The sequence below is a fragment of the Saimiri boliviensis genome, chromosome 3 (genome assembly GCF_048565385.1).
Source record: "Saimiri boliviensis isolate mSaiBol1 chromosome 3, mSaiBol1.pri, whole genome shotgun sequence".
Classification (NCBI taxonomy): Eukaryota; Metazoa; Chordata; class Mammalia; order Primates; family Cebidae; genus Saimiri; species Saimiri boliviensis.
Genome location: NC_133451.1, coordinates 117659434 through 117686893, shown reverse-complemented (window position 1 = coordinate 117686893; position 27460 = coordinate 117659434). Strand labels below are relative to the sequence as shown.

Genomic DNA, 27460 nt, shown 5'->3' with positions numbered 1-27460 from the left:
TGCCACCACCACCAAGGCCAGCACTTCCTCATTCACGTGGAGGGGAAAGAGAAAGCATTTACTCTGTCAGGACGTCCAAATTCTTAACCTTTGCCCAGGTTGCTGACTCTGAGCCTGTCACTGTGGGGGGTGAAGGCAGGTGCCCGCTGCCTTGGCCTGTACTGCAGGAGCCGATTCCCAGGGCAACAAGGGTGGGATTCCATCAGGGGAATGTGTGTGAATCAGGATCCACCCCCGGAACTGGAGATGAGGTCACTTGCACCCCAGATTTATGTCCACAACACACAGGGAGAAAGCTGGACAGCCGGTATGTCCATGACACTGGGCCACTCCGAGGCTGAACACATAAGCTCTGGAACGTTTGTTTTGTTCCTGTGGCAAGAATTCTTACCATGTTTACATGAATGCAAGGAGCATACTCTATTTTTGTCTATGTAATATCTACCAAATTTGTATTTAAGTTAAAACCGAAGGGGTGAATCATTTGGTGATCTTATGCACCAAATTGAAATAATGCCATTTATATTAATTTGTCATAGTAAGAGAATTGCAAAATAAACTACAGTGAGATACCTTTTTTGACCTATCAGATTGTCAAAAACTCCCAAGTGTAGTATTACGGTAGCCGGAACATGGCCCTCTCTTACATTGCTAGCAGGAGAGAAAATTGCTACCAATTTTTGAAGAGGAATTTGGCAGTAGCCAACATTACAGATGCATCTGCTGTTTTCATTTTGTTTTGCCTTCAGCAATTCTACCTCTGGACTTTATCCTACAAATTTTCCTGCGTATGTGTGAAAGAGGGAAATACTGAAAACAACCCGAGTGTCCTTCCACGGAGACTCGTTAAATGAAGTGTGGAATCCCCACTGCAAACACCAGGCTTCCCTCGTGGACAGAGGCCTTCTGTAGGCACCAGAAATGCCCCCAGATAGAGGCAGCTCTCTCTGTACCCATCAGAAACATCCATAGACAGTCAATCAGAAATGAGCCCAGACAGAATGGAAGTGAGAAGGTGCCGCACAGCGTGTAGCACGTGCCCTCTGCTCGTACAGAAGAGGAGATCTTCTCATTGTACATTTTATATCTCACAGTATTTCCATTAATGAATCATAGGCATATACTAGCTCTTCAAAAATTAAGACATTATGCAAAGCAAAACACTAAAATCAAAAATATGTCTTTTTCTCAATTAATAAGCTTCCCAGGAAAGCAAAAATTACATCCAAACCCTTTTTTGTGTCCAGCTTTGCTTCCAGTCTACTAGGGTAATAAGGTAATATTAATGAGAGAGTATTGTCTTGAAGGCACTCTGATTTTCAATTCGAGTTTCGTTAGAAGCTATCAGCATTTTGGATCTGATATGCCCCGTTACGCCCAACCGTCATTTTGCTCTTTTGGGTTTTTCGTTTGTTTGTTGTTGTTTTTGTTTTCTCTTCGTCAGGACAAATTCTCTTGTATCCCCGTCTTTGAACTTGGTGAAAAATGTCCTTCTTCCTTTCTCCTCTCATGGAATCTGGTGCAGCCGCTCCTTTCAGCTTGAACGTATAGATTTTGTGTGATGACTTTATTTTGTTGCTCATGTCAACTAGAGTATACGCGTCATGAAGCCAGGACATATCTGTTTGCTCTCCACAATGCTGCTGCATAATTGTTTTCAATAAATATTTGTCACAGCCAGTGCAGTGGCTCACGCCTGTAATCCTAGCACTTTGGGAGGCCGAGGTGGGCAGATCACAAGGTCAGGAGTTCAAGACCAGCCTGGCCAACACAGTGAAACCCCGTCTCTACTAAAAACACAAAAATTAGCCAGCCATGGCGGTGCGTGCCTGTAGTCTCAGGTACTTGGAAGGCTGAGGCAGGAGAATCGCTTGAACCCAGGAGGCGGAGGTTGCAGTGAGCCGAGATCATGCCACTGCACTCCATCTTAAGCAACAGAGTGAGACTTCATCTCAAAAAAAAAAAAAAAAATTTTTTTTTTTTTTTTTTTTTACACTGGATGAACTGTTGGCACAAGCTGAAAGCTATGTGGTGACAGTTCAAATTCTAGGTTATTGGACTAGCTCACAACAATAATCAGATAAATAGTTGCACTAAACAGAAAATCCCAGTACTTACAATACAGGGAGCTGCTTGCTGAAGACTTGACTGTAACCATCCATTTGTTCCCAAATTGTTTTTTCTCTGTAGAATGGATGCAGTCTGTGGGATTTTTGTCCAATAAACATACGGTCTAGACTTCGGGAGCCCACAGTCACTGTAGCAGCTTGTCTTAGGGAAGCTTGACCATGTTTCCCCTCCGCATCAGCCTCCCCCTTCCAAAATATTTTAAATAAACATATAATCCATCACAAATCATTTTTCAGGAAAGGGTATCTTCAGGCACCACTTCCAAGTAAATTGCTGCTCATAACCCTCTTCCATAGAGAAATCCTGGTGTCTTCGCATTCACTCTTGTGTCTACCCAAACTGATTTTTAAAATATATATATATACATATATATATTTTAAAATGGAAATGACAAGAATTCCTGACTATTCTGAAAATCTGCCATCAAATGCAATCAAATTCTTTCGTTACAACAGACGTGTTCACACAGGCGGAGCGTAGATTCTGCAAAATGATGACGACTGTCTCTGTTCGCTTTTCTGCCCATTTTCATTTGCCACGGACCAAATCTATTTATGGTGGTTTCTTTGATCAGTTCTTCTATCAGATCCCTGCTGTCACTACCTGGCTATTTTCTGGTATATCTCCCTATATATGAATCTTCAAAAACAGTGCCTTATGGTAATTCCTGGGCTCCACAGAAGTGTGACCAAAAACAAGGGGACCGCATGCTGAAACAGACTACCATGAGTATAGAGCGGCAGTTTTGGAAATAACAGCTTGTGACTTTTGGCATTGTCCTACAAACACCAAGCCCCTTCTGGGTGTTAGTGTGGAGGAAGCAGGCTGGCACAGCCTTCCTCAGTGACATCAGCACCCTCTCCCCGCGAAACCTCTGTGCTCCATGGACTCAAATGGCCCCCGGGAACGTGTTCACGCTGCTTGAGTTTTCTCCAGAATCCAGTCCACGTACTCAACCACGTTGGTGTAAACGCCTGGCCGCTCCCTCTGAGCGCAGCCTTCGCCCCAGCTTGTGATGCCTACCAGGTGCCACACCTCGTCATGTTTGCAGGACAGGGGGCCCCCCGAATCTCCCTAGAACAAGGGGAGGCAAGAAAAGGCACCCAGATCAACCCAGATCAACTCAGATGCTTCCCGTCTTCCGTACACCTCACTCGGGCCGATTTTGCCTAAAATGCTGTCTTGGCCCTTTGATATACGGCAAAGAGCCTGGGTGCTTACGTTCATCCAGTTTCCTCGTTTTAGATTTCAGTCTAAGTCGAATGGATACACTGTGTTTCCTGCTCACTGGCAGAGGCTGCTTTTTAAAATACATTAAGCATTTCAACTTGCAAATATTCCATTGGCTAAGAACACTCTGTTACCTTGCAAGCATCCTTCCCTCCTTCCCGGTAGCCCGCGCAGATCATCTTAGGGGTTATTTTATGTCCTCTGTATCTCCTCTGGCACTCTTCACTGGTCACTAAGGGTATCTTGGCTTTCTGGAGAGTGTTTTGTATTTTGTCTGAAAAAAAAATTGTGGTTTGTTTGCGCAATAACTATAGTATAATACATATAAACATATATGCGTGTGTGTGTGTATATATATATATATATATATATGTATATATGAGAGAGAGAGAGAGAGAGAGAGAGAGAGAGAGAGAGTCTCACTCTGTCGCCTAGGCTGGAGTGCAATGGCACAATCTTGGCTCACTGCAACCTCCGTCTCCCAGGTTCAAGCAATTCTCCCACCTCAGCCTCCCGAGTAGCTGGGATTACAGGCATCTGCCATCATGCCCGGTTAATTTTTGTATTTCTGAAGAGACAGGGTTTCAGCATGTTAGCCAGGCTGGTCTTGAACTCCTGACATAGGTGATCTACCTGCCTCGGCCTCCCAAAGTGCTGAGATTACAGGCATGAGCCACCATGTCCAGCCACATATATTTAAAATAAAAATCATGGCTGGCGTGGTGGCGTAAGCCTGTAGTCACAGCTACTTGGGAGGCTGAGGCAGGAGAATTGCTTGAACCCAGGAATTGGAGGTTGCAGTGAGCTGAGATTGTGCCACTGCACTCCATCCTGGGTGACAGAGCGAGACTATGTCTCAAAAAAAAAAACAAAAAAACAAAAAAAATCATGGCTATATAAAAATCTAGAAAGAAAAAATGTTAGGTTTATTTCACAGACCTTTTATAATTACAAGTATGAAAAAGATGTTATTCCCACTATTGCATGTACCATTTTGTTAATGTCAATTAAGTTCAAAAATTAATTATGACTCTAACTGAAATGACTTCCCAGAGAAAGTAATTGGATAGCCCGCTAGAACATTGACTGAAAAGTGCTAGGCTTCACATTAAACTTCATTAAATATAATTAGTCTTTAAAGAGGTTTAGTCATATTTAAAATTTCCAATCAAACAGATGAGGCATCAGCCTCGCTTGGGTGATTTCTGCCTCTCCGGCTCTATTAATCCTCTTCCTGCAATTGAATAATGTGACTTGACTCGCACTTCAGCTACATGACTTGATAGGGCAGAAAGGTTGCATTCTTTATTTTTAATACTGAGCACATATGAAAACATCATTTTTACCTCTTAATTTTCTGTACCCCCATCCAGTCACCCAGCAATCAGTGTATATTACATGTCTATCTCCTTTTGAAGGCAGGCATATGGGTCGTTGAGAATCTAAATTTTAAAAAATCATGGTTTAAATATCAGAAGCCCAATATGTTCTCCTTTGCAGAAGAGACTCTCTTCTTTCACTGTCCATCACTTGCGTTTTATGCATTTATCATATTCGTTTTTTTCTGCCTTGTTTTCATATATTGTCCTCCCTGAGGTTGAGCAGGACATCTCACCCATGCCAGGGTCAGAGGACGAGAGACAAGCCTCAGCCTCCCCAGCGACTCCTCCATCCAACTCAGTTCCTGACCCTTCACAAGCTGCTTCATTGTTCTGACCTTCATCCTTCAGCCGAAAATTATCTTTACTGAATTATCTTTGGACTACCTTATCTTTACTCTTCTGATGAACTATGAAATTATGTCCTTCTACGCACCTGGAGAAGACCGGGGAAAACGTATCTCTTCACCCACGGTCCCCAGATAAGTTTCAATAACCAGGAAAGTGTGCCAGCCTTCACAGAATGAATGACTAGTGTCCCAGACCTCTCCCTTTCATGAGGATAATGCATGGAGGGACTGGCAGAGCCAGGCTGTGAGTCTGGTAGTGTTAAACATTTTATCCACTTCACCACTGGAGACAACGTTCCAAACACAATTCTCCGTACCTGTGTAATTCACTGTCGTTTCCAGTTTCAACAACGCAATATCATACCCACTTTCTGCCATTTTATATTGATCATGTATTATTACTTCTTGAACCCCAAAGAAAGATGTATCCTCTTTTATTTCAGATTGATTCAAAATGCCACTGTAGACACGCAAAATCTTAGGTGACTCTACCCTAAGGAGCAAACAGCAGAGGGAAAGAAATTTCCTTTACTAAAACCAATCCCAAACATTTTTAAGTGTGTGACTATTTAACTATTACTAGTCTTTTCTGCCAGTGAGGGACATTCAGGTAGATAACAGGGATTTTCTCATAAGATTTTTCAGGTTAAAAAAAAATTCACCCTATAAAGAAAATACATTATACACAAAAAATGAATGAGTACTCATTCCACACTCCAACGCGCGCACACACACACACACACACACACACACACACACACACACACAAAACCATTGGGTTTCGTCTCAACTTTGCCAGTGACTGGCTGTGACGCTGAGAAACTCACAGAGCCTTTCTGGTACTCCATTCCCATATGGTGTGGCAGGTAAAGCAGACTCTTGACCTCACATGTGCTCTTAAGTTTAACATGAGTGTGCTGCAGATTGATTAAAAACAAAACAAAAAGAAACCCTGATATGAAAAAACACATAAAACTGTGTCTGCAAACAACTCAGATGTTATGGAAGTTAGCAAACAGGAAGTCTGTCTGATTTCACTTCCCTGGAATGTGTATCCTTCCAGCTGGAGCCTTTACGTTTGGCCGATGCTGAAAGTGATCTAAGTAGGGAATCCAGTTTGAGGATGCATGCTGAACTCTTCCTGTATTTTATTTATTTACTTAGAGATAGGGCCTTCCTCTGTTGCTCAAGCTGGACTGCAATGGCACTGTAGTAGCTCACTGCACCCTTGAACTCTTGGGCTCAAGCGATCCTCCTACCTCAGCCTCCTGAGTGCAGCTGCTTACCACCATGCCCAGCTAGTTTTTGTATATTTTTTAGAGACAGGGTCTCACTATGTTGCTTAGGCTGACCTCAAAGTCCTGGCATCCAGGAATCCTCCCACCTCAGCTGCCCAAAGTGCTGGAATTACAGGGATGAACCACCATGCCTGGCCTCTTTCTGTATTTAAACACACACACACACACACACACACACACACACACACACACACACACACACATTAGAAATTTGGTTCAAAGAACGGCAAATTCTCTGTTGAGTTCAGTTCCAGGCATCCTTGAGCACAACTGTTACGAAGATTTTCTGCCAATATATATGCAGTGTGCAGAAAGAGGTGTGCTCTGGCAGGGAGTAACATGAAGACCCCTTGTGGTGTGGATATGCTTAAATGGGAAGCGGAATCGCATGCAGTGAAGCAGCCAGGTACCCGCACCTGTTCGGATGCTGGCAGACCGTGAAGGGCTCTTCCTTTCTGCCTTTTTTCCACTGAAGCAATTAATTAATTTTGCGAATAAGACAATTTAATTGGTTAAAGTGTTTATTTCCTAATACTCCAGTAATCATTTTTATAAATATGTGAAGATGATGAACTAGTGAAAACAGGCATGGTACTGACCCATAGAAACAGTGAGCCGCTGTTAATATCCACTGGTTTCCAATGATGGAGCCTCCACACAGGTGTCTCTGAGTGGGTGAGGTGACGTGCAGAGTCACCTGCCATGGCCACTCACCACGAACAGATGCAGTTCCTCCAACGATCCTCGGCTTGATTTTGGTGGTACACTCTGCAACAGAAGCATCGCAATGAGAAAGCATTGTCCTATGTCGTGTCCTCCTTTCCACCAGTGATTCTGCTCCTTCAGGGGCAAGAAGAAAACCTTCCCTCAAGTCAACGGCTTACCATGACCTTGAGTTGCAGAGACTTTATGATCAAGTTGCCAAAGCAGACCATGCACATAAGAAACAGAACTGACTAAGCCATCTTGTAATTACTCATCCCGAAGGATGCCACCCTCCCTGTGTGGTCCTACAAGCCTTATCCTTTTTCAAATGATAACATGAATGGTTCTTTTAAGCCAGTGGTTGTCAAGTGCAGTCCCCAGACCAACAGCGTCACCTGGGAACTTGTTAAAAATGCACACTGTTGGCCAGGCACAGTGGCTCACGCCTGTAATCCCAGCACTTTGGGAGCCTGAGGTGGATGGATCATGAGGTCAGGAGTTCAAGACCAGCCTGGTCAAGATGGTAAAACCCTGTCTCTACTAAAAATACAAAAATTGGCTGGCCACGGTGGCAGGGACATGGAGTCCCAGCTACTTGGGAGGCCAAGGCAGGGAATTGCTTGAACCCGGGAGGCAGAGGTTGCAGTGAGCCGAGATCGCACCACTGCACTCCAGCCTGGGCCACAGAGTGAGACTCCATCTCAAAAAAAAGAAGAATGCATATCTTCAGCTGCACCTCAGATCCAGTGAATGAGAAACTCCAGCCTGGAAGTTCAGCCATCTGTGTTTGAACCAGCCCTGCTGAAGTTTGGGAACTACCGTTAGAAAGAAAAGGCGAGCACCATGCACTCAGGTGTCGACTGGATTCAGCGTGGTCCAGTTCTCCCCTGTCCCTGTGACTCCGCTGACCATGACTCCCAGTCACTCCTGCTCCACCCACGTCCAGACTAAGGCTGATCTGCTGTGAACTTCCTCTGACCTTTGGCCTTGTTGACCATTTGGGAATCTCTGGGGTCCTTGGTACCTTCCAGGGACTTTGACACAGACGCATCCCTGTGTTTCTTCTCTCTTGTGGCTCCCTAGACAGGACAGTTTTCTCTATTTCTACTTACTGGGATTCCCGACAAAAGCCCACCCTCCCGGTTGGAGCCTTGGAACCCAGTCATTCACAGAACACAGATGGCATGGGAGTGCTTGTAGACAGCAGTCTTCTAGAGCAGTGAGACTCAAACTTTCATGCACCTGTGGGTCGCCTGTGTAGCTTTTAAAATGCAGATTCTGACTCAGTCATGTCTGTGTGCATCCTAAAATTCTTTGTAACAAGCTCCCGGGTGGTGCCAATGTGCTGTGCCCGGATCACACTTAGAATAACGAGGTTCAGGTGCTCAGAGAGGCTCCATGTCCTGAGCTAAGGAAGGAGTCTAAGTTAGCAGAAGAATCGCTGATGAGAAGTCGGATCCTAGAAGGTGCAATCACTAGTTTTGTGGGCGTAAAACAACCTTTCTAGGCCTTTTATTTACTTGGTAGGAAAATGAGTGTATAATTCTGGGCCGATTTCAAATAGAAGGAGAGGATGGGAAAAGGAGTTTGGAACGAAGCAGCAGCTAACAGCACTTGAGGTGAGCACAAGCACAGTGTGTCCTAGGAAGCCTGAGCAGAGGCTCTCACTTTAGAGCTGCCAGGGAGAACATCCGTTTGGGGGGGGCCCTTTTGACGGTCTTAACTCTATTCTGGAATTTCTGGGAACCATTTATAGTTGGCAAGGTGGGAAGTGTCATAAAGGTAAATTTTTGGAAAATTAATAAGTAAGTAGTAACTAAGATATGTTAGAAACAACTCAGTAAAGACCCTATTAGGTGCAGGTGAGAGGCCTTGATGTTCATCCTATTTTGTTTCTCATTTTAAAAGAAATGCTGAAAATACGTGTTTAGAATCATATTTTGGGTTAAGAAGTGTTTCTTTCAATGTTTCTGCTCTCTATCTTCAGAAAGTTAAGTTACATTGCAGACCAACGACAGTGCAAGATACCATAAACATCTCAGGGAGACATTCCCTTTCACATCAGGGGTTATTTCATCTAACACAGTGCAGTACAAACAAGTTATCTAATTCACTCCCTCCGAAGGTGCACTGAAAGACAGACGAGTTTATTTTCCTTATCTTAACATTTTCTCGTGCAGCTATCAATTTATACTTGGTATATACCGTAACCTCTACAGGCCAGAGTCTGTAAATCCAACAGAGAAAAACGTCATGAAGAAGGAAGCGGGAAGATGCAATCTGCAATTTAAGGAGGTCTAAGTGCTCATCCCCATTTTTTAAACCACGTCAGTATCACTTAACAACAACATTTGTTAAGGGTTCCTTCCAATGCTTAGAAGTAGAAGGAAGACAACAGAATGATTCTGGATGCTAGTCCTTGACTTAGGGAAATTCATTGTGAGGCAAACAGAATGTAAGATACGACTTCATTGACAGGCTTTCTAAGGAGGCTTGAGCCATCCACAGATTTTCATCAGAGCATGTCTTAGCTCTAGGAAGGCATCGTTTGCTAGTTAGGATATTAGTGATGGAGGCAGTTTAACGTCTTTATGTTCTACAAAACAAGTTCTCAGAAATTAAGGATCGATCTGCCTTTTCAGTACAGCAGATAATCTGACACAAAAGATTTGTATGTTTCTAAAACACTGCAAAGCATGATTATCACTTTCATTTTATTCATAAAATCTCAGTTGCATCTTATAGTGTATTGTAACATTAAACACTTAGCAATGAACAGTCGAAGAACATGCAGCTTTATGTAAATCAGTGTATACTAAAGCCATCCTCCGTTACTATGGGAATTTAGGCAGGAGTGTTTGTGGTGTGTTCTTTCCTGTTGGGGATTTGTCCCTTAGGACAATTCTGTTTGCCTACAACCCATCTCTAGTGACTATGCTCAGAAATTGGCCACTGGGATGGAAACACTGCTGGTGTGATTTTCCTTGTAACTTTTATGTTATTACAGGTCTTGTATAATCTAAGCACTCCTATTTCCACCCTACCACACTCATTATTAGTAAAGTTTTACCTTAACCTTTGCCAGTTCATAAGTCTGCAGAATCCTGCATGGACTCTGAATAAAGACCCCTAAAAAGGAGGTGCTCCAGTGTTTCTTGAATAGATACACATTTTTAGAAGAAAATGAATAATTTGACTAACCAAGGTGCTGATTGATATTTCAGTTACTGGCCTTGATAACAGGAGTGTTGGCTGAATCTGGGTCTCATTATGAAATGCCAGTTGTAGCTGGGTGCCGTGACTCAAGTCTGTAATCCCAGAACTTTGGGAAGGCAAAGCAGGAGGATCGCTTGAGCCCATAAGTTCAAGACCAGCCTGGGCAACATGGCAAGACCCCATCTCTATAAAAAATTAGCTGGGTGTTGTGGTGCACGTCTGTAGTCCCAGCTACTCAGGGGGTAAGGTGGGAGGATTGTTGGAGTCCAGGACTTCAAGGCAGAGGCTGCAGTGAACACTGATTGCATTGCTGCACTCCAGCCTGAGCAACAGAGTGAGAGTCTGAGAAAGAAAAAAGGAAGGAAGGAAGGGAGGGAGGGAGGAAGGGAGGGAAAGGGAGGAGAAGGGAAGAAGGAAGAAAAGAAAGAGAGAGAGAAAAAAAGGAAGGAAGGAAGGAGGGAAAGAGAGAGACAAAGAGGGAAAGGAAGGAAGGAAAGGGTAGGGAAGAAGGAAGAAAAAGAGAGAAAAAAGAAAGGAAGGAAGGAAAAAGAAAGAAAGAAAGAAAGAAAGAAAGAAAGAAAGAAAGAAAGAAAGAAAGAAAGAAAAAGAGATGTATGCCAGGTGTATAAAGGTGTCAAATTGAAACTCATAATTTGTTAATACCAGGCAGTGTACAGTTTCGTCAAGCCCCAATATTTACCTTTAAAACATGGTCAGCTTGGGTGATAGGAGTGAATATAACAGAAAACTGCAAAATTTGTCATTTCATGAACATTCTCCCCTCCGTGGCTACGCGTGACGGCCTTGGTTGTGATATATTCAGTATGGAGTAATTCCTTCAGCTATATTTTTTTCAAGTGACGTTATACTCACCGTTATCCATTTTACACAACCTTAATGTGTAGCCAGAGACGCCTCCTCTCCCGTGCAGTATTTTAGTCGGAGATCCGTCTGAAGAAAGCTTTAAGTGACATTTGCCCCTACCGTTGGAAACAAAACGGTATAAACACAGTGCGTCTCACAGGCAGATGGGAAAAAGGGACCCGCAAAACCCTTCCTGCGGCTTACTTCCCTTCGTTGCAGGATGCTTGAGCTGGGGTGTAGGTAAAAAACTGGCAGCGGACGGCGGCGGTGCAGAGTTTCTGGCAGGCCTCGTGCCCTTCCACAGCGACAATGTCCAGTTCCTCTCCCAGGAAGTCAGTGTCGTGGTAAAATGAAGAATGGCAGAACACTAGACAGCAGACCACATGTCAGAGCGAGACACACGCTCAGCATTCAGCAGCCTCCTCAGGGCTGGTCACTCTCAGCCAGAGCGCAGAACGCTCACCGTTTACCTGGGATGCTGTGCCGGCAGGTCTGTAGACTGAAACCGGAAAGAGCTTTGCTCTTTTTAATGCGGGTACTGGGTAATCCACTCTCAGATGTTTTCAGGAGGCAAAGATTTCTAATGAAAACAAAAGGGAAGTAGAAATAGATCATATCAAACACATAGAAACATTGTTACAGCACACAGAGAAGGTAAAGTTGGTTCATGATGGCACTGAATTGCGAAGATTTTCTTATTTTGAAAGTACTCTTCATAAACCACAGAATCACACTCATAAACCACAGAGTCACACTCATATACCATGGAGTCACACTCATAAACCATGGGGTCACACTAATAAACCATGGAGTCACACTCATAAACCACAGAATCACACTCATAAACCATGGAGTCACACTCATAAACCATGGGGTCACGTTCATAAACCACGGAGTCACACTCATAAACCAGAGTCACACTCATAAGCCACGGAGTCACACTCATAAACCATGGGGTCACACTCATAAACCACAGAATCACACTCATAAACCCTGGAGTCACACTCATAAACCACGGGGTCACATTCATAAACCACGGAGTCACACTCATAAACCAGAGTCACACTCATAAATCACAGAGTCATACTCATAAACCAGAGTCACACTCATAAACCACGGAGTCACACTCATAAACCACAGAGTCACACATAAACCACGGAGTCACACTCCATGACCCTTAGGTTGCAGAAAAATTTTCTAACTAGATCATCTGGCTTGTGAAAACTTTTCTGAGCTTGCTCTATTGTCAGCCTTCCTAGAATCTTCCCTTTTCATTTCCTTCCTTTCAACACTCCCAGCCTATCTTAAAGATTCAAGAGTCTTCATGCTGCCTAGAAATCTCCTATCCAGGGCCATGACAGTTTTATAAGGAGGTGAGTGAAGTCCATCATCGACTCCACACCCTGGGAGCATCTTCCTGGAAAAGAGTGACTTTTCCTAAGTAGACAAGATCACAGCCTGGAGCAAGGCTGCCCATAGAGCTTCCTGCGGTGATGGAAATATCCTTGTGTCTCTGCCATCCAATACAGTAACCACCAACCACATGTGGCTATGGAGCACTTGAAATGCAGCTAATACGGCTGGGGAGGTGAATTGTTAGTTTTATTCAATTTTAAACAATTTCCACTTAAATGGCTTATAGAAGCCATGTTTCTATCACATTCTGTATTAAAGATAGAATGTGTTATTCCTATTATAGGAATTGCTCAGTAAGGGACTAAGACAAAGAAAGGAGCAGGGACTAACACAAGATTACAAGTGACAATGGCATCTTTCTTATTTCTGAACTTTATAACGCCCCAAGGCTCACTCTTTGGAACTGCTTTCTTCTCTGTCTGCATTTAATCCTTTGATAATTTCACTAGATTTTCAAAAAGTAGGCTGGGTACGGTGGCTCACACCTGTAATCCCAGCACTTTGGGAGGCAGAGGTGGGCAGATCACGAGGTCAGGAGATCGAGACCATCCTGGCTAACATGGTGAAACCCAGTCTCTACTAAAAACACAAAAATTAGCTGGGCTTAGTGGCATGTGCCTGTAGTCCCAGCTACCCAGGAGACTGAGGCAGGAGAATCACTTGAACCTGGGAGTTGGAGGTTGCAGTGAGCTGAGATCATTCACTGCACTCCAGCCTGGGTGACAGAGCAAGACTCCGTCTCAAAAAAAAAAAAAAAAAAAAAGAAGTATCAGCTGTATATTGGCAACACCTAAACGGAGACCCACAGCATAAAACTCTCTCCTGAATTTGACTTCTATTTCCAATTGCCAATTCAGCCTTTTCCCCTAGATGTCTCATGGCCATTGCTTATCCCACACTGTGAGTTTTATTAAAGCTTCCATGACTCTGTCATCGAATTTCCATCTTTCGAGTTCTTTGGACCAAAAGTCATGGTGCTATCACTGACTCCTTCACAATCCACAGTCCAATCCATCAGCAAATCTTATTGGCTCTCTGTTGATAATACACATCAATTGATCACTTCTCTCTCATCTCCACTCTGGTCCAAGTAAGCAAGGTTTTTATCTATTTAGTTCACTAAATGGTATAACCAGTGTTCAGAACAATGTCTGATATATAATAGGCACCAAATAAATTCTACTAAATGTGTTTAGTAAATGCAGGTAGATTCATTTTGACGTGACAGACCTGGCGCTTCTGAAATAGCCTCACTCAGTGGAAAGTGAGGCTCGTGTGATGGGCAAGGTGCACAAGGTCGCCCCTTGGCTGAATTTTCTGGAGGACACCTGTTCCTCAACAGGAGACCAATCACACAAGTGCCGAGGGCTCCGAGAGTTCCAACTCAGATGAATTTTATGGATTTTTGTTTGTCTATGTGTTTGTTTAAGTGAATGTTGTCAGTGAGGCACAGCAAGCTGCACGTGGTGGATCAAGCTTATAATCCCAGCACTGTGGGAGGCCGGGGTAAGTGAATTGCTTGAGTCCAGGAGTTCTAGACCAGCCTGGACAACATGGCAAAACCCTATCTCTGCAAAAATACAAACATTAGCTGGGCGTGGTGGCACACACCTGGGGTCCCAGCAACTTGGGAGAATGAGACGGGTGGATTGCTTGAGCCCAGGAAGTGGAGGCTGCAGTGAGCCAGGATCACACCCAGTGCACCCAAGCCTGAGTGGCAGAGCAAGACCCTGTCTCAAAGCAAAAAAAAAAACAAAAAAACAAAAAAAACAAAAAAACAAAACAGAGGAACACCAACCTTAGCTAGTGTCCTTTTGATGATCAAAGAAATTGTCCATGCTGTTTCTGATGTCCTGTGTCAATTTCCATTGGTAAGGAAACAGGGACTCAATTCTCAAATCCCCCCCTGCCATCACCCCAACCCACTTGGTGGAGACATTCATTTCCATCTCTCTCTCGACACTTTGGGTTTGACATTTTACTGACATTTTCAGCTCTTTCTGCTCCTGATTCAATTAAACAAAAGATTGGACCGTGTTGCCTTTTGGTCCTCATGACATGGAAATGGAATCCCTTCATTCCATTTAGAACTAGGCAACTCTCCCTTTGCCAAAGGTGGAGACTTCCAGCAATCCCACTACTGGGCATATATCCAAAGGAAAAGAAAGAAAAAAAAAAGCATTATCTCAAAAAGATACCTACACTCACATGTTTACTGCAGCACTATTTACAGTAGCAAAGACATGGAATCAACCTAAGATTCTATCAACAAATGAACAGATGAAGAAAATGTGGTGTGTAGAATATACTACAGAACGTTACTTAGCCATAAAAGTAATAAAACCATGTCTTCTGCAGCAACACGGAGAGAACTGGAGGCCGTTATCTCAAGTGAAACAACTCAGAAACAGAAAGTCAAATACTGCATGTTCTCACTTGTAAGTGGGAGCTGAATAAAGTACACCGAGCCACAGAAAGAGTGGAATGAAAGCTATTGGAGACTCAGAATTGGGAGGATAGAGGAGGGTGAGGCATGAGAAGTGACCTAATAGGTACAATGTGTGCTATTTGGCTACACTGAAAGCCCAGACTTCCCTCTACACGGTATATCCATGTAACAAAACTGTATCTGTGCCTAAAATTTATTTAGGTAAAATAATATTTATTTTTAAATTTATTTTTTTAAAAAATGAGCCCTCAGTAATGTTGGATTTGTGGTAAGTAGGTAGGGGATAGAAAGGGAGAGAAGTTAGAAATTCTTTACATCCTTTATCCTATAATGACATTTAGAGTAAATTTTTAGTAACTTGGAATTTTTAACGATGGATTTTGATCAGCTATTTTTAAAAGATCACAAATTATCCTTCCTTGTTAATTCCTTACCTTTGAGATTCTCTGGGCCATTCCTGGGAAAAGAAGGTAAAAAACAAGCAACCGGGATGATGAGTGCAGATTCGGCGACAGACAAAGGCATCTGGAGTCACGACACTGGCGACGTTGCTGTCTGCAAACGCCGTGTCGGGGAAAACGTCCCTAATACATGCTGCACAAGAGAAGAGCTATGTTAGGAAATCAGTTCGCCAGCTGTCAGGAAAATTCCAGTCACAGTATTTGCATATTCCATATTTAAAAATTTAAATGTATCCCAAGATCTTTTAATTTTTTTATTTAGAAGAAAATGGCACGATTATTTTCAACTTGAAATGTAAATATAGGACCTAACTGTATAGGACAAGATGAAATATCTCACGTGAAGGTAAAGATCTCTGGGTCCGTTTCACCAGTGAGCATAAGCTGGTATCCTGACTTAGGTCTATTGTACCGATCATCAACATGTTTCACGGTTAAACTACATCCTCAAGAAGTCAATAATTACCCAGATTTGAAAGGGCACAGGATTTCAGTGAAAATCCAGACACCACTTTGTGGAGCTTCATTATTTTGGTTGGTGTCCCTGTTTGGGAGTGCTTCAGTAGACACCTGTTACTGAATAAAAAGAAAAAGGGAAAGAGTCTTATTCTTCCAGCTGCAAGGAGGAAAAAACATGAGATGGCAAGAAATTCCCCTCTGCAGAGAGGACCTGGAAGACCCTGAAGCTTCCATTTGGGAGGCAATGCTGCTAAACACCTGTGAACTGTGACCTTTACTTCTTCCTTGGCACAGTGACAGCTTGAGAGAGCGACCACATGAAGAAAAAGAGTGCGTGAATGAATGACTTCTCAAGGCTTCTCACTTCTAATGACTTCGCTTTTTCAAAAATCTTGCTTTGGTTTGCAGTTCTCATTGTCTTAAGTCTTAGACATAAAAGCTGTCGTCTGAGCTGAGCTAAAGACAAGCCTCGCAAGTCAAATGGCTAATTAGGGGGTTTGGGGTGTGTGTGTGTGTGTGTGTGTGTGTGTGTGTGAATCATTGTTGTTTTGTTTGTTTGTTTGAGATGAATTCTCGCTCTGTCGCCAGGCTGGAGTGCAGTGGCGCAATCTTGGCTCACTGAAACCTCCGCCTCCTGGATTTAAGCGATTCTCCTGCCTCAGCCTCCCGAGCAGCTTGAATTACAGGTGTGTGCCACCATGCCTGGCTAATTTTTGTATTTTTAGTAGAGATGGGGTTTCACCATGTTGGCCAGGCTGGTCCTGAACTCCTGACTTCAAGTGATCCACCTGCTTCCACCTCTCAAAGTACTGGGATTACAGGCCTGATTATCATTTCTGAAATAGCTGGTTGATGCTTTGTTTGCTTTCTGTTTACTCCTCTTTGTGAATGTGGAGAACAGAATGTTAAAATCCAATGTTGAAACACAAATATTAGAAATTTGAATGTTTTTCACTTTTCTGTTGATTCCAGATAAATGCAGTTTACTATGAAAATCTAAATCATCTCAAATATTTCTGAATATGCAAATTAATAATATATTTCTCTAAAAGTTTTTAAAGATGAGAACACAGATTTGGTCATTAGATATGAGATCATTTTAAAATTCTTACATGATTTATCCTTGAAATATTTCAAAATCTCATATGAACCAGGATAAAAGTTTTTACATGTGTATTTTATCTTAGGTAGGGAACTGTTATTTAGCAAGAGGGAGGGGGGAGGAGGAGGTTTTTATTTTTATTCTCTTAGACTGTAACATTTTTTTAGACTGAGAAGGGCACTGCCAATCAGACCAATTGCAGCATTTTTAAATTGCCAGTTTAATAGTGTAGCACTTTTGAAATTAGCTAGGATATGGTTTCAGTGTATATATTTTTCTGACAGTGTTATTAAAAGGTAGACTTCTTATCATAAATGAAATGCATCCAAATTAGGCTTTAAGTGTATTTTTCATGAAGAAAACTAAGAGTACTTTTGTAGAAATGTCTTTTAGGGGTTTAAAATAAAATCTGGCATGAAATTTAAAATAAATTTCATCAAGTTGATGAAAAAAAAATTTTAGTACATCACCATTCTGGTTCACTAGCTACTCTGGTGTCCTGGGGCTCACTCACCGATGCTCCAGGCTGGGAAACCACCCTGTGGCATATGTGAAAAAGTGGCAGTGGATGTCATTTGTGCATCTTTCTTGGCATTCTTGAACACTCCTGGCAACTGAGCTGTTATAGTTCACACCCTTCATGTCCAGGTCCACATAAATGTCTTTGTTGCAAGCTGGAAATAAAAGCAGAAAACATGAGTCCCTTCCAGATTCCAGGGGCAATGACCTAAGCAACTGTCTCTCCTGACTCACGTGTGTGTTTGTGTGTGTGTGTGTGTGTGTGTGTGTGTGAGACAGAGTCTTGCTCCGTTGCCCAAGCTGGAGTTAAGTGGCGTGATCTCGGCTCACTACAACCTCTGCCTCCCGGGTTCAAGTGATTCTTCTGACTCAGTCTCCTGAGTAGCTGGAATTACAGGCATGTGCCACAATGCCCGGCTAATTTTTGTATTTTTAGTAGAGACAGGGTTTCACCATGTTGACGCAGATGGTCTTGATTTCCCAACCTCATGATCCACCTGCCTCAGCCTCCCAAAGTATTGGGATTATAAGTGTGAGTCACCGTGCCCAGCCCTGACTCATTCTTTTAACTTTTTCACCCACCTTTCCTTAGAAGTCTTTTATTATATTAATCTGCAAAATTCTTGTTCTTGAATGGAAGCAGTAAAAGAATGTCAGTGTCCTTCTTATATTGTAACAATTTTAGACTTGTAAATTCACATGTTGATTTTCTGACCTAGCCTCTATTCTCCCTAACTGCACTGATTATTTCACGAATTAATTGATTCAAGTATCTATTCACTATGAAGACAAGTGTCACTTCAACCTTTATATTTGCTCCTTTTGATTTGGATTAATATGTTTAATAAGGAATTCCTCCTGGGCACCACGTGATCCCAGCACTTTGGAAGGGCAAGGCGGGCAGATCACTGGAGGCTAGGAGTTTGACACGAGCCTGGGCAATACAGTGAGATCCTATCTCTAGGAAAAGTTAGCAAATTAGCTGGAAATGGTGGTGCATGCCTTTGGTCCCAGCTACTCCAGAAGCTAAGGCAAGAGGACCACTTGAACCCAAGTGGTCGAGGCTGCAGTGAGCTGTGATTGCACCACTGCACTCCACAGTGAGACCCAGTCTCAGAAAAGGGAATTCCATTTAAGATTTTTAGGCTGGGAAGTAGAAAGAATATAAATGAATGATGAGAAGTGAGATAGTAAGACATGGCTTTTTGTGTGTGTGTGTGAGACGGAGTGTTGCTCTCAGTGATCTTGGCTCACTGCGACCTCCTCCCAGGTTCAAGCCATCATCCTGCCTTGGCTTCGGGGGTAGTTGAGACCAGAGGCATGCACCACCATTCCCAGCTGATTTGTTAATTTTTCCTAGAGGTGGGGTTTCACCACGTTGGTCAGGCTGGTCACTAACTCCTGACCTCGCAATCTGCCTGCCTTGGCCTCCAAAGTGCTGGGATTACAGGCGTCAGCTACTGCGCCCAGCCTATAAGATACGTCTTTCCATGACATAAAGAAATGTTTATAGTGTGTTGGACGGGCAGGCACACATGTATGCTAGTTCATACTCTACTTTGGAAGAACTTCATTAAGGGGGTTTTTCTCCACATAGCAGTGTTTTATTTCACAGTCACAAAGCCATATCTGATGTGACTGACTGTATACGTCACACCTGGTGTTTTGTTCATTCTAACGACATATCTTACCACTTATCTGGTGTGGGCATTGCTTGAAAGAATACCCAGAAATTGCTCCTGTCCTGTTCACTCTTGGCAGTGTTTCTGTGACACTGTCTTTCAGGACACAAGTAAACCTGTTTTTAAAAAAATATGTATTACCGAATAGGAATTTATGTTTTAAAATAATGGATCTTAAAAGTCAGCACACAGAAAGACAAAGAGAGTAAAACAAACCACCTTATCTCATGCCGAAACAAATATTTTCTTAGCAAGATTATGAGTTTGCTTTTTCACTCCAGCATCCCTACACGTAAGAAACTACATGTAAATACTCCTTCCTAATAAGGACCAACAGTAACGGGTAAACTATGGCCTGCTGGTAAAATGCAACCAAAACTCTGTGTGTTTCTGTACAGCCCGTTAGCGATATAAAATGATTTTTGTGTTTTCAAATGGTTACATTTGAAGTGGCGACATACGTAAGTACTTATATAATGTCCTTGGCTTTGCTATGAGTTTTGTCCACAAAGCCTAACATATTTACTCTGCTTTATTAAGAAGATATTTGCGGATCCTTGTTCTACATTCTGGAACAGTAAATTTTATAAGTTCAAGGTGCTATATAAGTACCCGTGAATATAGCAATAATACACAAAGATGTGGAAACCTCAATTCTACAGAAAGGCTTATTATTAAATTTTCGAGCTCAGCCTGGGAACACAAGGGGTTGGCGGGATGTTTAAAATATTTTAAATCTGACAAACGACCCAATGCAGTGTGTGAAACTTGGCAAGATTCTGGTTAATTACTATAAATTACATTTGAAGGAAAACTGAAATAACATAAAGGAATTCTTGTTACATTACGTACGCCTTTTACTCAGGACAACTCATGCTGAGGTATTTAGGCGTAAAGTGTCATGATGTTTTAGAATTAAGCATGTGTACAAATATAGGTAAGAAAGGCAAAAATTGCAGTCATGGTGGCGGAAAGGGATCATTGTACTGTACTATTTTTTAAAATTATCCTTTAAAATAAAATATCTAATTTTAATAATAATTCTTAATATTTAATTTTTTATAATAAAATAAAGTTCCAGTTTAAATCAAAAATTAATAATCAATGGGGCTGGGTGCGGTGGCTCACGCCTGTAATCCCAGCACTGTGGGAGGCTGAGGCAGGTGGATCACGAGGTCAAGAGATGGAGACCATCCTGGCCAACATGGTGAAATCCCGTCTCTACTAAAAATGCAAAAAATTAGCTGGGCATGGTAGCGTGTGCCTGTAATACCAGCTACTCAGGAGGCTGAGGCAGGAGAATTGCCTGAACCCAGGAGGCGGAGGTTGCGGTGAGCCGAGATCGTGCCATTGCACTCGAGCCTGGGTAACAAGAGCAAAACTCGGTCTCAAAAACAAACAAACAAAAATCGATGGAAAAGCAAAGTGTGAAATGTTTAAGAAGCATAAAAATGGTGACAAAAAGAAGAAACATACCATTAATATTGAGACTGTAAGAGAGGCAGGAACGTCTACACTTGGAGGCGTATTTATTCTTTTCTAAATTGCCTAGACACCATCTCTTCTTTCTGTAATAATATTTCAACTGAAAGACAATTTATCTTCCAGTTGTTAATGTTAAATCGTATAAAATGATAGATGGAAATGTGTTATGAATAGCAATCTCCCTGTAAGAACTGTCTCCTCCATGTAGAAACATAAGCATTTACCAGCAGTCAGGATCCTCAGACGGTGATTCCGCCGTGAAAGTGAAGAGTAAGCACCTGGGGTGATAAGTGCAGATGACCTGGCAGTACTTGGCGCTCGGTGTGAAAACCATAGCAATGTCCCCTCCTTCAAAGTAGGTGTCCTTAAACAATTTAGTCACACATTCTGTGAGGCAATGCATAGCACATGTTATTTTGGATTTTAGTGGGCATATATCTAATTAGGTAATAATCTCATAAAGGCAAGACACGTAGTTTATTGAATGAATGGCCTCAGATGGAAATGAAAATCACAGAATGGTACACTGGTTCCCATGGGATTGTGCTGATGAGTGATTGTCTTGGAGACAAGGAGCGCTTTGAGGGTAACTGAATAATTTCAAGAATCTTTACTGGCAAAACTGCTGCTTTTCAGGATCTCATCCAGGTTTGGAATGAGCCTTCTGCTTTTTCCTGTCCTAACCTTGTCTCTTTGTCCAAACCCTGTACTATTTGAAACAAAAGGCTCCAGAGTGGTCACTTTCTGATAGCATCTGATGGCCTGGGGTGTGATAAGATCCTCACCCCATTGAGAATAATTTGGAAACCCCCAATCTCGCTACATTAAAATATTACTTTTAAGAAGAATAAAGAAGAATGTTATTTGATGAATCAAATAGATTTTCTATATTTAATCATGCAAACTGGTCGTGGTGGCTCATGCTTGTAATCCCAGCACTTTGGGAGCCTGAGGCAGGCAGATCGCTTGAGCTCAGGAGTTCAAGGCCAGTCTGGGCAACATGGCAAGACCCTGTCTCTACAAAATAAAAAAATAGCTGGGCGTGGCTATGTCCGTCTGTAATCCCAGCTACTCGGAAAGCTGAGGTGGGAGGATCTCCTGAGCTGCCTGGGAGTTTGAGGCTGCAGTGAGAGGTGATTGCACTACTGCACTCCAGCCTGGGGCAACAGAACAAGGCCATTTCTCTCTCTCTCGTTCTGTGTGTGTGTGTGTGTGTGTGTGTGTGTGTGTGTGCGCGCGCGCGCGCATCGTGTGCTAATTTTCTTGGAATGTATCCCCCTCCTAATTGGATCATTTAATTTTACAAGACAATTTGATTTTCAATATGCCACTAGGTGGGGGGATGGGAGCGGGGTTGGAGTTGAAAGATTGCCCGTTGGAGGCAGTGTTCACTACCTGGGTGATGGGGACACTGAAAGCCAACACTTCACCACTGCATAATGTATGTACGTAAGAAATCTGCACTCACACCCCTAAACATATAAACGTTTAAACATTTTCAGAAAATCCACATGCAGCTTCTAGCGTGAGTAAAAAACTAGTTTTTTTCATCTGTTTTTGCGAACTAGCAAGTCTTGCTATTGTATATTGACGTAGCACCCAGACTTCTTACCAATTTAACGGACTCCAATATTTAACATGATAGTTAATTTTGGATTTTTCTAGGTACACAATCATGGTATCCATGAAAGATGAGAGCTTATGTTCCTCCAAATCATTTTCCTCTTACTTCCTTTCCTCACTGCACCAACTAATGCCTCCATGTCATACTAAATGGAAATCATGGGAGGAATTCTTGTCTTATTCCCAATCCCTTGGGAAAGCTTTCAATATTCCTCTACTATGTATTATGTTTCTTGAAGAATTTTGGTTTGGATTTTTGTTTAAAATACCCTTCCCTTTTCTTTTCTTTTTTCTTTTCTTTTCTTTCTTTTTTTTTTTTTTTTTTTTTTTTTTGGTATGTGCCCCAAAGTCACGCATCTATTAATTTTTGAATGTTAAATCAACTTTTCATTCCTGCAATAAACCCAACTTTGTCACAATATCACAATTTAATCATTCTTTAATTTCCTTTAACATTCTACTGGATTCAGTTGGATAATGTTCTGTTAAGATATTTATACATATGTTCATGAGATAAAAGACCTGTAACTTTTTTTTCCTCAGAATTTTCCTATCCAATTCTGATGTCAGGATTACCCTGACCTTATAAAACGGGTTGGAAATGATTATCTTGACCTCTCAAACGTGTTTGTCTTCCATTTAATTAATTTCTGCAATTTATTTTTTCTGCCTTTCTTTGCACTTAATTTGCTATTCTCTTTCCATCTTCTTGTCATCTTATATTATCAAATTTTATCTTTTCTGTATTCTAATGTATATAAGCAAATCTATACATTAGATCTCAGCACTGATTCAGTTACATCTCAAAGTTTTGGCATACTGTATTTTCATTATTGTAGATTTAATTTTCTAATTACCATTGTGATTTCATCTTTGATTCATTAATTTAAAAAGGTATACTCAATTTTAAAACATTTGGGGATTTTCAGTTTCCTTTTTATTATTTTTTTAGCTCCCATTCACGATGATTGAATAACATGTTCAGTATAATTTCAACCCTTTAAAATGTGTTGAGACTTGTTTCAGAGGCTTGTGTGTGGTGAGGTTTTGTAAATGTTCCGCATGCATGTATGAAGGACCTATATACGAACATTGCCATTCCTTGATACCTGTGGGGGATTGGTGGCAAGACCTCCTGCAGACACCAAAATCCACGAATCCTCACGTCCCAAGATAAAATGGCATAGTATTTACATATAACCCATTCACATCCTCCTGTGTACTTTAAATCATCTCGAGATTACTTATAATACCTAATACAATGTAAATTCTATGTAAATAGTTGTTGTGCTGTGTGGTTTAGGAAATAGTGACAAGGAAAAAGTCTGCACATGTTCAGTACAGATGCAATTCTTAAAAAAATATTTTCACTTGAAGGTTGGTTGAATCCATGGATGTAGAATCCATGAATTAGGGGGTCAATTGTTTATGGCATTATTGGGTCCAGTGTTCAAATAACATCAAATTATTTAGCACTGACATATTTATCAATGAAATAATAATACAGTTTCCAAATAATTATAACAAAGGAATATTATAACCTGAGCAGTAATCTTGTCACAGGGAAGATCGAAATTATGAACTGTGTAATTTGACATACTAAGTGGAATTTATTTTTAATATCTTCACCTGGATTTGCCTTTTTTCACAAATGCCAGAAAAAAAGAATTTACTGTGCTTAAAATGCCAGCAATAGTTATCAGAAATTAAATATAATATGTACACATAAGTTCTTTTTCTAAAGGAATATTTCAGCTTTAATTTTAAATAAAGAATGTTTGCGGAGCCAAACAATACTTGTACGGATATACCTTACTTAATATTGGCTAAGTGATCTATAAACAAATTTAGCAGATGTGAGGTAGGGTGGAGAATTAACAGGGTAGTTAAATTATTGGATTGTATAAACTATGCATGAATATCTGCATATTATTTTTCAGTCCAAAATTCCTATTTTATGTGTGTGTGTATGTTCCATTGAACTGACTGCTTTATGGAAAACTGATCAGTGAAGCAAATCAAGGTTTCTTCTTTTTTAATGTTGCTTTTAAATATGATTTAAATGAGTTATGTAGTTAGGCATGGATGTAAATATGATCATATACATATAGACACAGATTCCTACAGTACGAACAATTTTTCACCTCAGTTCCCACCCTGCTTTGAAAACCTCTGGAACCTCAAGCAGGAAATAAATAAAACCATTTTATTTCCTTGCCTGGCATAGATGGTGTGGGGTTCTCCCCGTGCGTGGAGACTCTAGTGTGATCTCCCTCTCCCAGTCCATAGTTAAGGAAATGCTCTACTTACCACCAGAAACTGAAGTAAATAAAATGAAATGTACCATTTGATATAAGAAAATCATCCTACAATGAGAAAAAGGTACATGTTTTTAGAACATGAAATGTACATTGATAATTAGTTTACTGACACTAAGATTTACAAGAAATAGGGAGAAAAGGACGTAGTTAATTCAATAGCGTTCACAGGGTTTTCATTACAATGTTGAATTTTATCTGTCCAAACCCTGGCGCATACCTTAGCGTGGCTGTGTGTGTGGTGTTCCACACTTACAGCACTTCCCTGTAGTGCTGGAGCCCACAGGGAAACAGCCCTCCCCTCCTCCCCGCTTCCCCGCCACCCCTGCTCACCATAAATCAGATCCTTCTCATGCACCATCTGACCGCTCTCCCCACCCCAGTTTTTCATCTCGGTTTCCTTTCCCAATTTATTTCCTTTCTGACTTTCCTTGAAGTCTCTCCCTATAGCTACCAAAGAGCTATGAATGATTTCCTACTTAGAAAATTTTCTGTTTAAAAAAATCTGTGGCTAATACATTAGTAGATTATTTTGGTCACCTAGAAATCGATTTATTCCCAGTAAGCATTAAACAGACTGCTCTAGGAAAAACGGAGTCATCAGTGAGGCAAATCAAGACCTCTGACTTTTCAGTATTGCATTTGGATGTCTTTTTAATTTGCAAAATACTTGTTACTGCGTAGACACTGCTACTCTTCTTCTGTCCCACACCTACTCTCAAATTAGTTATGGATAGTAGTGGAACATCTCTACAATGCTAAATCAGACACATTTTAAAAATTAATCATTTTCTATAGTGTTTTTAAATTCCTATGATTAAAAAAAAGGCATTTCAAGGCATATTTGCTTGAGAGAAATGTTAAATAGTAAGTTCTGAAACTGTACCTGAAGGACCTTGTTTGCTTATTTGCTGCAATTCTTAATGGTGTTTTTCTTCTTCCAAAATGAGCTTCATCCTCCTCTGAATGCGCTTGTGTAGGAAATGGCCACTTAACTGTAATATTTACTTGTACTGGTTCTCGATGTTATGTAACATTGGTTCTCGGTACAGCATATTTGTGAAAGTCCTAAAATCTTCGTATATCAGAAATGTACCTTGAGAGAATTGCTTACTTTCTCAATACACTGAATTTATTTTTTAAGTTTTATTTCATATTTAAACAAGTGACATACACAGAGACAGCTGTAGAACTTGAATTTGCTTGTGTGCCTTAGACAGCTGTAGAACTTGATTTTGTGTGTGCAATATGCCTGCTAGCCAAAGCTGCACTTAACCAGACTTTCACCTGTCTGCTGTTAACCATTAATTCTAGCTTACCTTGAATCCCAAAGCCTAAAAAGAAAACACGGAAAGTCTAATGGACTCATGGATTTGCAATATAGTAGAGGGAGGAGACTTCGGCTGCTGGGGGAGGGGAGGTGGGTGGGAAGCAAAGAGACCGCCCCGGTGTGCCTGGTTCTTGTGAGGTCACTTTCCTGCCAGGTAACACTGACTCTCAGAGGTTATGCAGATAGGATTTCTTCTAAGGCCAAGCTTTTTTTTTTTTTTTTTTTTTTTTTTTTTTTTAATCTATTTTCACTTGTGAACAGTAAAAGTCTATTTTTAAAAAACAGAAAAATAAGAAGCTCTTTTTAACTTTATTTTTTTATTGAGACCGAGTCTCTCTTGTTGCACAGACTGGAGTGCAGTGGTGCGATCTCAGCTCACTGCAACATCCTCCTCCCAGTTTAAGCGATTCTCCTGCCTCATCCTCCTTGTGTAGCTGGGACTACAGGTATGCGCCACCGTGCCTGGGTTTTTGGTTTGTTTGTTTGTTTTTTGTATTTTTAGTAGAGACAGGGTTTCACCATGTTGATCAGACTGGTCTCGAACTCCTGACCTCAAATGATCTGCCAACCTTGGCCTCCCAAAATGCTGGGATGACTTAATCCCCCCACCTACCAAGTTGTCTGTAAAAACTCTGCTCCCCAGATGCTGGGGGAGACTGATTTGAGTAAAGATAAAACTCCAGTCTCTGGCACAGATCTGAATGCAGAGCTAGGAGGTAACAAGTCTAGAAGCCACGTGACAGTCAGCAAAAGCAAAGCCGGTCGCATCCCTGAAGGAAATGGTGGGTTTGGGGCCAGATGCGGTGGCTCAAGCCTGTAATCCCAGCACTTTGGGAGGCCGAGGCGGGTGGATCACGAGGTCAAGAGACCGAGACCATCTTGGTCAACATGGCGAAACCCCGTCTCTACTAAAAATACAAAAAATTAGCTGGACATGGTGGCACGTGCCTGTAATCCCAGCTACTCAGGAGGCTGAGGCAGGAGAATTGCTTGAACCCAGGAGGCAGAGGTTGCGGTGAGCCAAGATCGCGCCATTGCACTCCAGCCTGGGTAACAAGAGCAAAACTCCGTCTCAAAAAAAAAAAAAAAAAGAAAGTGTGGGTTTGTCCGGGAGGGAGCCGTCCAGTGGTAGGACCTGTCCTTTATAGGCAGGAAAGTTTGTGAAATAATTCTTGGGGGTTTCACATAATTATATTTCCCTGAAGGCCTTCCCTTTGGCCTTGAAGAAGGTCTAAATGCGTGCAGAGGGCGTGTTGATCGACGCCTGCTGCCACCCAGACCTACTCCCAGGTTGACACATGATGTGACTTGAGCAGAACCAGTCTGTGCACTGTCACTAGCTATCTGCAGGTCTTTGGCCAAGCTCCTGGATCTCTCTGGGCTTCAGTTTCCTCATTTAGAACACAAGACACATATTAGTGCTGAGGAATTCTGTGCATTCCCC

The 27460-nt window shown here is 41.7% G+C and overlaps 1 protein-coding gene across 2 annotated transcripts; it reads right to left on the bottom strand.

Moving 5' to 3' along the window:
• Window positions 1-1164: 1164 nt before the first annotated feature.
• On the bottom strand, window positions 1165-25929 carry F11 (coagulation factor XI). 2 transcript variants are annotated; one of them, XM_010344358.3, is made up of 15 exons: window positions 25573-25929; window positions 24679-24734; window positions 20970-21132; window positions 19270-19376; window positions 17574-17733; window positions 15965-16074; window positions 15472-15631; window positions 11643-11752; window positions 11377-11539; window positions 11182-11288; window positions 6987-7155; window positions 5407-5582; window positions 4707-4802; window positions 3495-3634; window positions 1165-3204 (listed from the first exon to the last, which is right to left on the bottom strand). In XM_010344358.3, the coding sequence occupies exons 2-15, from the start codon at window positions 24731-24733 to the stop codon at window positions 3043-3045; spliced, it is 1878 nt and encodes a 625-aa protein (XP_010342660.1). In that variant the 5' UTR covers window position 24734; window positions 25573-25929; the 3' UTR covers window positions 1165-3042. The 2 variants fall into 2 exon arrangements, with proteins under 2 accessions (XP_010342660.1, XP_074252838.1); XM_074396737.1 differs by lacking the exon at window positions 4707-4802.
• Window positions 25930-27460: the final 1531 nt, after the last annotated feature.